This window comes from Lissotriton vulgaris, chromosome 1_1, assembly GCF_964263255.1.
Source record: "Lissotriton vulgaris chromosome 1_1, aLisVul1.2, whole genome shotgun sequence".
NCBI classification, from domain to species: domain Eukaryota; kingdom Metazoa; phylum Chordata; class Amphibia; order Caudata; family Salamandridae; genus Lissotriton; species Lissotriton vulgaris.
The window spans coordinates 1511158489-1511170573 of NC_141685.1; the positions used below are offsets into that span (position 1 = coordinate 1511158489).

The following is a 12085-nucleotide window of genomic DNA, read 5'->3' on the forward strand; positions in this document are numbered from 1 at the left end:
TTATGAAATAGTTTGTGTGTTTTATTCCCTCCTTTTTATCTCTAGCATATTCTTGCAATATAAAAGTGCTTCAGGTTTATCAGATACTTGTCAATTTATTGTTCGAACACTAGACTCAGTCAATTCAAGTGTATCTGTCATAGTGGTAAATGAATTTTCTGTTGAGACAGGAAACTACCTGCATTTGGCCACTAAATGGCAGCAGAGCTCCATTAATGCCGCAATTGTAGCAACTTTTGAACTTTCCTGTCAAAAATTGCGGTTGCGTGTCCCTGGATATTGGCAGTGCCGCTACACATAACACAGTGAAGCGCCGTTGAGGGCTGGCGGCAGAGGCGCAACTAGAGTCAAATCTCAGTGGGGGGCGGCTGTGTGTAAGAAAAATTCAGGGGGTGGCTGATTCTTCAAGGAAAAGGCAGAGTGCAGAGTGGAGCTGCAGGGGCTCCAAGTCGGGCGTGGGGGGCATCAAAGCCTCATTAACAAGCAAAAGGTCTTTAAAAGACTTGTGAAGCTGTCTCAGCCCGGGCAGCCACACACGACATGGCGGGCAGAAGCCCTTTGAGTCCATTGGGTGTTGCGTGCCTGGCTGGAGGTAAGTACTTTGGTGCTTTGAAGCTGTTGCTGTGCTATCCTTGGGATGCTGAGGCAGAGCAGCTGCCGATTCTGTGGAGGTTGCTGGATGCAGACAGCAGCTGATGTTGCTCTAACTTTTATTGAAGGCAGTTCCCCACTGGACGAACTGACCAGCTACTAGGCGCATGTAGCAGTTTACAGAACAAGGTATTCATAGGGACAGTGGCGGTGCTATATGGCTAAAAGCATTTTGAGCACCCTGGTTCTAGTCACTCAATAACAATCTCAGAAAATAGGCAGTGTGATGCTTTACCACACACTGGCCTCACGTACATTGTTGTAATAACCGAAAAACCTTAGGATTTGGTAAATCTGAGGGCTTGTGACCACCAAAATACTTTATGAAATGAACCCCGCACTCACTGACCAGGAAGCACACTGTTGTCAAGCTTTGTTGCCTCCCCCACAAGTCTTTGATGGGCAAGGGCCGCATTTACTTAAAATGTGCTAGTAATTTTTAATTCAGGTTTATATATAGATCATAAATATGGATGCTGTGCTGCATTATGAAAAGCCCACTGGAATAAACCCTGTTGCCAAAAATTAGCCTGACCGTGAGGGCCACTAATTCGAAAACGAAATTTGAGATGAAGCTATTATTGTGGCAGTGATGAACAGGATTAACAGTCTTTCAGTTAAGAGGATGAAAATGGTTTCCACACCAATTCCTGATGGGCCTCACTAAAGTGTTTTCGCGGGGGTGGCGGAGAGAGAGATGTGAGAAGCTGGCAAACTGGTCTGAAGAGGGTGGAGATGTAAAGAGAGAGCACAGCTGGCCTCATGGAAAAAAGAGAGGCTCGTTTAAGAGTGGAAAAAGTGCGACTTGAGAGGGAGAAACACTGACTTTAGTGAGATAGACTCACCCAAGAGAGACAGACTGACAATGGTCTGAGAGAGAAGGAAATTTGAGATAGGAGAAGAGGGGCGTATTTGGGTTTGAATGAAACTGAGGAGAATGAAACATGGGCCTTTTCCTGACATATTATGATTTTGTTAGCAATCTGATTTTAGTGATCCCCAGCATAAAAGTGGCTAGTCCATGATATTTTATGGCCCTTCTTCACTGCATTCAGCCTTTCCCTGGCATAGTGATTGTGATCCTTGACTTATTGTGGGAGTTGTTGACACAAGTGTAATTGTCGTTATGTGGTGCATAATAGTGTTCCTTGGCACTATGGCCCCAATCGTGAGCCATGATCGCTGTTCTTCATAGAACTAATGCTGTCCCTGGTATAATGGTGGTGGAAATCTCTCCCATGTGATCGGCATCCCTGCTATTCGATGAGGATAGTAATTGGCCATGAATACTAGAATCTGCCTAGCCGCCTTCTGCGTCTTTAGGGTGCCAAAAAGAATAAACGCTGGCAAACATGTATTTTTACAGTGCGAAGGAGACACGCACAACCGTGGTTAAACCAATGTTTACAACGTGAGGCAAGGTGTGGCGTGCTACCCGGGCTTCACTCTGTTCCACTGAGTGTTGTTGAAAATACAATAATGATGCAGCTCCTATAGAGGAGCTGCCCACCAGTGCACAGCACGAAAGACCAGTGAAAGGTTCAATCCAATGTATCAGATTAAAAGTCTTCATGTTGAACAACAATGTGTTGGCATCTGTTTAATGACCATTAAATGTCATGAACTTTGACATTATTTCTTCATGTCAATATATATTCATAATCTAGTTCATGATAGTAGTCTTTGATAGCTTGACAACCAAAATATCAGAGATTAAAGTTGACATCCATTCAATATTCAAATCCATCCCAATGCATTTCGGGCATTGGATGTGCCCTTCGTCAGGGGAATATTCTGAAAATGAAAACTTTAATGCAAACCTTACAGGAAGGCCTTCCATCCAAGAATTATTAAATATATACGCGAACACTACGTGGATGTCCAGATGTGTTCATGCTTAGTGCCCATTCTTTCAATATTGATCAAATGGTAAAGTGACTCAGTTGGTGCAAAACGTAATGTGGCTCCAGAATACAGAAACGGTAATTCTGTATCCTAAGATAAACGTAGAAGGTGAGAATGGTGCAATTCAAACTTGAGAACTCAATGATAATCGACCGGAGTGCATGAGCATGAATGACAGGTTGCCCGTAAATCATGTGTGTTAAATAACGTAGGATGCAAATTAAAGGAACTTACCGCTAAAAAATAAAACTAATAGAAAAACGCAGTGCACTAAGTAAACCTATGAAAGTGAGCCAATAAAAATGTAATCTTACAGTGACAGCAATTCAGACGGAAACACTGTATATCTGCAAAAAACCAAAGGTGCCGGTATGAACAAACGCTAGGGCCAGCAATTTGATCACCAAAAATAAGTTAGTCGTCATACGTGAGGTACTTACTGGGGTGAAGAGACGAAAACTCATGGGAGGTTAGTCCAAGCGGGTTAGTGCGTGGGTGAAGTCGGACAAAGTGAAGTCGCGGCGTGAACGTTGTGTACAATAAAGTAAATCTTGCCAATGGCCGGTCACCTCCCGGTCAAAAAACATAGACATAAGACTAAACAATTTAACAAAAAGTGAGCGCCATCTTAAAAGGTCGCGTATGTGCAATGTGCAGATCAATCACAAAGTGCATAAACGAAGTATAAATGGAAAATATAAAAATAGTCATGTATAAACAGTGTAAACATCCACAATTACGAATGGTATATATCTTCAAAAGACAAAACTAATGTCAATAATATAAAAAAAATGCAAGTACTGTCAACAGTTCTCAATTGAAGATAACAAAGAAATTCTATTCTATCGTTGAGCCCATTGGGCTGCATCGAACACAGGAAACGTATCCAAACGTTCTCTCTCTGTAAGTTTTTTTTTGGGAGGGTCGCGAGTTAGACTAGCGACCCTCTCTGCTGCCTAGCCCTTTCTGAGGATCTTGCTCTCGGCTGAGGGATCAGCTGACACTGCCGCCTACTGTGCGCCACTCAAATGCGCGAAATGGGAGAAAAAGGAGAGGTGGAGACCGCTGTCTAAGAACGACCATCAGGTAAGGTAAAGGGTCCAGGAGGGGGTGGAAATTAATGGATTTGAGCCATAAAGGCAATCCCTTAACAGGAGCTCCCGACCGGTGCTCCTCACCTGTAGGCCATCTTGGGCAGCATGAACACTGAACACCAGATACCATACTTACATGTTTGATACGAACTGATGGGAATAAGTGAGAGTAAGAAATGTTTAATTCTGATGTATACATTTTTTTTGTTTTTCTTTTTCAGCGTCAACATTACAGCTTCCCATCCATTTTTATCTATGGGCACACGGCTACAGGAAAAACTTACGTGATGCAAACCATTCTCCAGATTCTTAAGGTAACATGCATGCCTCAGAACTTCAGGGACTGTTTTGTAGTTTTGCAAATGAGCAACTTCGATTACCCTGCAAAACATAAGTTTTAGGTTGTTATACTTCCAACACTTGCAAAAGACGTGTAGACCTACCCATAACCTGTGATCCCTAAATATCTTTGTTAAAGAAGCATGGTAACGAATGTCTGCTAACTCACGAGTAAATAATAAGTAAAATACATGTCTTATTTATTGGTTAATTTCTACCTGAAAACCATTTGTTGTGGTCAGTAGAGGCATCACATTAATTTCTAGCACGTTGACGTTCTGAACCTCAAAATTCTATCCAGTTTTAAATCGTACTCATTAAAAAAAAATCTCACCCTGTAGGTTCATAAGTATAAATCCCGTAAGTCGAAATTTCAGTTAAGGGAAAAATACTAAATGCAGCTTTCAATAATACATTGAGTATCTTGGCATCTTCTTATTAAAATGATGCTTCCCCATCCCCATTTTAAAAATGAATCTTACGTTGGTAACTAATTATCCCTGGACCTTCCATGATGTTTATGTATTGGTGTATTTGTTTTTGTGCTGGGGAGGCAAATTGTCATTTAGACTTCCTGCCCCAGGTGGTACTAACATATCCCCGGCCTCAAGCCATTGCCTCCCCATGTCTTCTATACTTTTAATGTATGAAGAGTGGGCATCATAAGCTGTCATTGGGTATTCTGTTCCTGCAGCTCTACAAGGAAGGAAGGCAGGGTGGGGGGTGTTAGAAATGGGATTTCTGGTTGGCTTAGGCTTGCACCACAGCCAGGGAGAAATGACCACTCTAGTCAGGGCAAGGGAGTTACACGCTGAATATGACCCCTTCTCAGCCCCTTGGTAGCTTGGCACGAGCAGTCCGGCTTATCTCAGAGGCGATGTGTAAAGCTTTTGCGCATCACACACATAGCAGCAACACACTAGGCACACCACAAAAGAAACTCCACACAAGGTTATATCAAAAATAGCCTTTGTATGATCATATACACATTAGAAACATAATCCCACATTTACACTGCGCCAACTGGCAATCAGCAAAATTCTCAGGGGATTATATCCATGACCGGGCCAATCGGACCACTGTTAGAACCATTAGATCAGGTAAGTAAATCTAAAATACAACCAGTAACTACTGGTACCTTAATTACCTAAACATCATCACATTAGCATTGGACACCATCCTAAAATATCATAGCATGACATTTGGCAATAAATCACATTAGGCCCACACCTCATTAGCATAAACACATTACACATTAGGCCTCACCAGCATAAACGCATTATGCATAAGCATCCTAAACATAAACTAATTATGTCATAGGCATCACCATAGATACATTATGCAACATCACATAAGGCCTAAACACATTATGTCCAAACACTGGACATACTTCACATCACATTCCGGTAAAAATAAAACTGTCATGACTGGTAACATTGCATTTTGCCTGAAACTGTTAGGCAAACATAGTAGGCCTGAAAACTGGGCATAAACACATTATGCATTGGTATCACATTAGGGCCTTGTGTCCTACCAACACCCTAAACTGACCCCAGGCCAACTGACCTTCCTCTGTGCTCAAATGCCCTTTGTCCAGAAATGTCAGGGCTCTAAGAAATACCTCGCAAAGTGCCCCCTGGCTGCCTCAGCAGCAAAAGCCAAAGTGTGCAAAGCTCTGGGGCCAAGGAGTGTATCTCACTCCTTTCTCTTTATGCTAAACAAAATGCCTCCAGTGTTGCAGCTACCTGTGCTCTCCCAGGGCAGCTGGGAAGGGCACTGGCACCACTGTGCCTTGTGAACCCCACTGGGATTCTGTAAAACAATGTGGCCACGCGTTTTAGCTGCTGTCACGGCAGTGCAGCTATGAGCCCACATAAGAGGCACTACCCCCACTGGGGTCCTAAAACCAATGTGGCCACGTTGGAGCGTCCCGCTCTCCTGTGGGTCCGCTCAGGATGTCAGACACTGCCCTGGTGCCTCGTGATCCCCCACAGCCAAAAGAACAGCCTCAGCCCCACTCACTGGGGCTTGGACTGGGCTCCTCCTCTTCGCCTCATCCCCCTTCAGGGTTACAACTGAGCCCCCACTCACCGGCTCTCTAGATCATTCTGGCGTCTGCTCTGGTCACTCGGCGGTCCCCAGGCACCGACAATGTGCCTCGGTGGGTCCCGCCTACCTTGGAGCCCCTTGCTTCATTTTTGCTGATACCGCGTGGCTCTCACTCACGCAGGGGATCTCTGCTGGTTCACCAGCTGTAGCTTCCGCTCCAGAGGGCGCGGGGCACCGCCCACCGTCGGGCTCGTCCTGCCTGACTTCTGGGTCTTCAGTGCTCTCTGCGGCGGTGGCTCGGGCCGCGGTAGTAATTCCCTTGGCAGTGAGACGCGTGGTGGGCTCCCGCTTTGAATAAAAAGCAAATGCGGGGTGGGCACCTGCTGCAAAAATGGGCAAAAATGTGGGGTGGGCACCCACGTGTAACCATCAAGCGTGGTGTGGGCACCCGCTTGGGGTGTGCACCCGCTTCCAATTAAGATTATAAAGCATGTGGGCACCTGCTCGGCTGCACAAACTGTGGAGTGGGCACCTGCTCCATAGAGCAGCACGGGGGAATCCCTGCGCCGGGGATTCCCTCTCCAGAATGTCCAGCTCTGCGCTGCAGAAGTGGATAAACCGGCTCCTCTCTCCTGGATAAAAATAAAGCACTCACAAGGTGCTAAGTCCATTAGGTTTCAAGGGGTATGGTTAGGCCCAGGGAGGCCAGCACACTGGGACCTCCAGCAGGGAGGCTAGCCCTTGTGACGGTTCCTCGTCGCCCCCCAGCAGCAGCAAACCCCAGTAGCACAGGAACAGCACCCTTTCATGGGGTCACAGCCCCAGTATGTATACACATATTCTCTGTCTGCAGGACGGGGCTTTGGGGGAACCAGATGCAACTGGTTCAAGGGGGATTTGGAGCCCTCTGTTGACAGGGCTCCTCTTCTCCATTGTTAGGTGGGGGCTCGTCATCAGACACAACACAGGGGGGCGAAGCCAGCATTAACTAGAGCAGGCGTAATCCTATTTAGGGACTTCTCCTCCCACCACTCCAAATACTAATGTCCTATTCAGCCTAGCGCTGACTCACTCTGCCCCTCCTGGAGCCACACACACACCTCACCAGCCCCTGTCACTCAAAAGCCAGACATTCAGTTCATATCAGGCAGGCAGACACATAGCACACAGAAATGCCAACTTCTAAAAGTGGCATTTCTAAAATAGTTATAATAAATCTGTGCACACCATTGCATAGTATTTATTATCACTATTCCAAACCTACCGAACTTGACCATGCTTCTCCTCTCACATCAGGAATTTCCACTGAAACACTTATCAGGGAATCCTCAATGCATTCCTATGGGAGGTAGTGAGAAACCAAAATGGCGCTTTGCCACTACCAGGACATGTCGCACACTTAAGGTACATCTCCTATCTTTTATCTACAATGCACCCTGCCCATATGGCTAGCTAGGGCCTACCTTAGGGGTGACTGACATGCCGTAAAAGTGGGGTCACAGACATGGCACACACTTTAGGTGCCACGTCACAGCGGCAGTAACGCTGCACGCACAGGCCCTGCAATGGCAGAGGCCTGCAATAGGTTTGCAAAGCTACTTTGGTGGGTGGTGCAATCAGCGCTGCAAGCCCACCAGTAGCATTGAATTTACAAGCCCTGGGTGTCTGAGATACCACTTTACAAGGGACTGACCGGTAAATTAAATAGGCCAAACAGGTGTATTCCAATCGTACCACATTTATCACAGAGAGCACACACACTTTACACCTCACAGCAGTGCCAAAGTACCCAAAGTCCTAAAATCAGCAACACTGTCAGAACAAGCATTTACAATGCAACGGTTTCGCCTTCGGAAAAGTTAGAGCTATTGGCATTGTAAATGACAAACTTTTTATTTATGTGTTGGTTTTGAAAACAGATAAATATATGGCATTGTCATTTACAATGCCAATAGCTTACTCTGTCGCAAATGCGAGACGTATTGCATTTGCACACACACACACCCACACAAGCGCCCCCCACACACACAAGAGCCCCCCACACACACACGAGGCCCACACACACACCACACAAGAGCCCCCTACACAGACCACACAAGAGCCCCCCCACACACCACACAAGAGCCCCCCCACACACACACGCAAGAGCCCCCCCACACACACGCAAGAGCCCCCCCCCACACACACACGCAAGAGCCCCCCACACACGCAAGAGCCCCCCACACATGCAATAGACCCCCACACACGCAAAAGCCCCCACACACGCAAGAGCCCCCCACAGACACAAGAGCCCCCCACGCACACGCAAGATTCCCCCACACGCAAGAGCCCCCCACACACACGCAAGAGCCCCCCACACACACAAGAGCCCCCCACACACACAAGAGCCCCCCACACACACAAGAGCCCCCCACACACACAAGAGCCCCCCACACACAAGAGCCCCCCACACACAAGAGCCCCCCACACACAAGAGCCCCCCACACACAAGAGCCCCCCACACACACGCAAAGAGCTCCCCAAACACACGCACAGAGCCCTCCGCTCCATTTGCATCAGGTGTGAGGCTCCTGACTGCTGACAGCCAGGAGACTCCAACAAAAGGAGGCTTATGACCTGCTATAGGCATTGTAAATGACAATGCCATTTATTTATGTTTTAAAAACAAAAGCATAAATAAAAATAATGTCATGAGCAATGCCAATAGCTCTAACTTTAAGAATGCCGAGACCATTGCATTGTAAATGCTTGTTCCCTTTTGGCGGCATCTATGTAATTGGTACACAAGCTCCTCCCGCTGCCAGTATTAGAATAAACCCTGTGGATTGAATGGGCATGAAGTCTCATCTCTCCTTTCACCTACCTGACCTTGTGTGATTTGAGTGTAGGGGCGCTGTATTGTACAACGCTTAAAACCCCAATATTCCTAATCTGGCGCTTTTCAAAACCACCAGACACAATGAACGCACCTGAACGCCTTGAAGTGAACCACTTTGCAGGATGAGCTATGAAGGAACTTGATCCCGTCACCGGGAGGAGGATGTATGGTCAGTCGGGATGCCCTATGGTCCAGGTTTGGCACGTTCCAGGAATGGAAGTCCATCACTACAGTGCTGTCATCAGGGACATTTTAAGGATTTTGGGGGCTCTGGGCCAAACGTATTTTTGGGGACCCTGTTTGGAACATCTTGGATTTATGATCCAGTTTCAGGTAGTTCGTGCCCTCTTTGGCCAGATCACTGACAGTGCACAGGGGCACTCGTCCAAATTCAAAATGTGTGTTTATATGTAATATTCGGAGACAGTGAGGTGTATTTAGAATATCGTAACATAGCAGCAGCTCACACATAAGAGGGTGCAGTGGGTTCGGTTTCACATCTCAGGGGGTTCAGTGGTACTGATCCCCCACGAGCTCCAGGGAATTGTGGGTCCCAGGCTTCCTTAAGTAGTCTTCAGGCTTATGGACCGATAGCATGAGGGAGTCTCCGAGACACAGAGGGTGAAAGCGAATGAGAGCAAAAGAGTGAGGAAGAGAGGTAGGGAGAGAGGGGGTACGGAGAGTGTGAGGGAAGAAGAGAGGAAGGGAGGGGGGCAGTGGAGAGAGGGAGGGGCGGAGGGAGAGAGGGAGAGATGGAGAGAGGGGGAGAGGGGGAGAGAGAGAGGGAGGGAGAGAGGGAGAGCGAGAGGGAGAGAGGGGGTACAGAGAGGGGGGTACGGAGAGTGTGAGGGAGGAAGAGAGGAAGGGAGGCAGGGGGGAGAGAGGCAGGGAGAGAGGGAGGGAGAGAGGGAAGGGGGGAGGTAGAGGGAGAGATGGAGGGAGGGAGAGAGAGACGAGGGAGGGAGAGAGAGAGGGACGGGGGAGAGAGGAAGGCAGCGAGGGGGAGAGAGGGAGGCAGCGAGGGAGAGAGAGGGAGGGACAGAGGGAGGGGGCGGGACAGAGAGGGAGGGAGAGAGGAAGGCAGGGAGGGAGAGAGGGATGGACGGAGGAAGGTAGAGAGACGAAGGGTGGTAGAGAGAGGGACGGACGGAGAGAGGGAGGGATGGAGAGAGGTAGTGAGGGAGAGAGGGAGTGAGGTGGGGTGGGAGGTGGAGAGGGAGGGAGGTGTTGAGAGAGGGGGACTGGAGAGAGGAATGGAAGAAAAGAGGGACGGAGGGAGGAAAGGAGGGAGGGAGGGGAGGGAGAGGGAGGGAGGAAGAAAGGGAGGGAGGAAGAAAGGGAGCGAGAGAGGAAAGGAGGGAGGGATGATGAGTAGGAGGGACAAAGAGAGGCAGGGAGGGAGGCTGGGAGGGAGGGAGAGAGAGGGGGAGACGAAGGGAGGGAAGAAAAGTTAGGGAGGGAGAGGAAGGGATGGAGAGAGAGTAAGAAAAAGAAAGAAGGAGAAATAGCAATGAAGTGAGAGGGGGGCTCTACACACAAGGGAAATGAAGAGACAGTCTCATGGTAGCCAAGAACAGTGGCCGCTAGCTGAGGAGTGAAGAGTCCGGATGCAGATACAGAGGTAGGAGAGAGGTGATCTGTCCCCTAGCCAAGTCCGATGCAGTACATCTAGGATCAGCTCCAATGAATGGAGCCCCGCGGCAGGCAAGCTGCGGCAGGAACCAGGCGGCATTCCGACCCCGAAGGCTCGTATTGGAGACCTGCGAAGAGGCAACTATGGCGGGACTGTGCCGCTGCCGTGTGATCCATGGAGGCTGCGGCCGACAAAGAGTGTCGTTAGCCCTGAGGATGCCGAGACCGACGACTCAAGGCCCCCTCTAAAGCAACTCGGGGCAGGGGTAGTCTGTTGTGGTAGACGCTGCTGTCAGGCAGAGGTAACCAAAGGCGGCCTGACGACGGAGTTGGGAGGCCCCAGGACAAATCAATAAACCCCAGAGGTGATGAGAAGCACTGCGGCAAAAAGAGGGGTGCTCAACTGATGTCGGAGAGCGGAGCACACCGCAATGGAGCAGGAGCGGAGGGTGAGGAGGCGGAGACAGTGCGGAGGCGGATGACAACGGGGAGAAGGCCGCAAGTATTGAGAACGTCCTCGAGTGAGCTGCGGTGAAGCATGCAGACTCTGCAGCAAGGAAGAGTGGAGAAGAGCGCAGGAGGGACACTTACCTGAAGTGGGGGCGAGGTCCCACAGCAAAGTGGGGGTTGAAAGCAGGGATGAGGCAGAGGCGGAATTCTGGCAGCAGGGGAGGTGAAACGACTATGAAGCAGAAGCCTACTGAGACAGAGAATTAGGCCATAACACTCAAGCTGCTCTAGGGGGTAGAACCTGGTAGGCTAAAACCAAAGGGCAGCTGGGAATTTGAGGTGACTCCCTGGGTGGTGCAAAGCGGGTCGTGGCAGAAGACCTGAACAATAATACCTCGCAGGCACGGCCCCCGTCGCAGCTCCCACTGGCCTCCGCTGACGTCGAGGGTTCCCCCGGAGTCAGCCACTCACAGCGCGGCTCCCGGGGCAGATCCTGATGACGCGGCGAGGCTCCAACCAACGGCGGCGCAGCTCACGGGGACAGGCCCACTGCAGCGGCCAATCAGAGCGCGCCTCTGTCGACGAGCCACCAATGCGGTCGCAGCCCCTTCGTGCCTCGGCCAAGGTGCCGAGCAGCTGACGGGCGGCAGCACCTACGAGGACACGGGGGGGGGGGCGGGAGAGGAACGGACGGCGGGAGGGGGCGGGAGAGGACACAGGGGGTGTGAGGCACGAAAATTGGCACAAGTGCGGCGTGGGCAGCCGCGGATTAAAAAAAAATAAAAAAAAATGGCGGCAGCACCTACGAGGACACGGGGGGGGGGGGGCGGGAGAGGAACGGACGGCGGGAGGGGGCGGGAGAAGACACAGGGGGCGGGAGGGGGGCGGGAAAGGACACGAGAGGAACGGACGGCGGGAGGGAGGCGGGAAACGGCGGGAGGAGGGACACAAGGCAGGACAGCAGCAAACACGGCCGGACCAGACACGGGGGCGTTCCCGGCGTCGCGTGACGTCGGCAAAAGCCAAAGAATCTCGGGAACGCCCCCGTGTCTGGTCCGGCATTGACGGACGTCTCTCTGTTCCAATG

The 12085-nt window shown here is 49.8% G+C and overlaps 1 protein-coding gene across 1 annotated transcript in view; it reads left to right on the forward strand.

Annotated features, from left to right (window-relative positions):
• ORC5 (origin recognition complex subunit 5) overlaps positions 1–12085 on the forward strand; it is a 333695-nt gene that overhangs the window by 74010 nt on the left and 247600 nt on the right. Inside the window, exon 2 of the mRNA XM_086967427.1 lies at positions 3872–3964. Coding sequence (XP_086823553.1) covers positions 3872–3964 — 93 coding nt within the window. The remainder of the gene's footprint in view (positions 1–3871; positions 3965–12085) is intronic.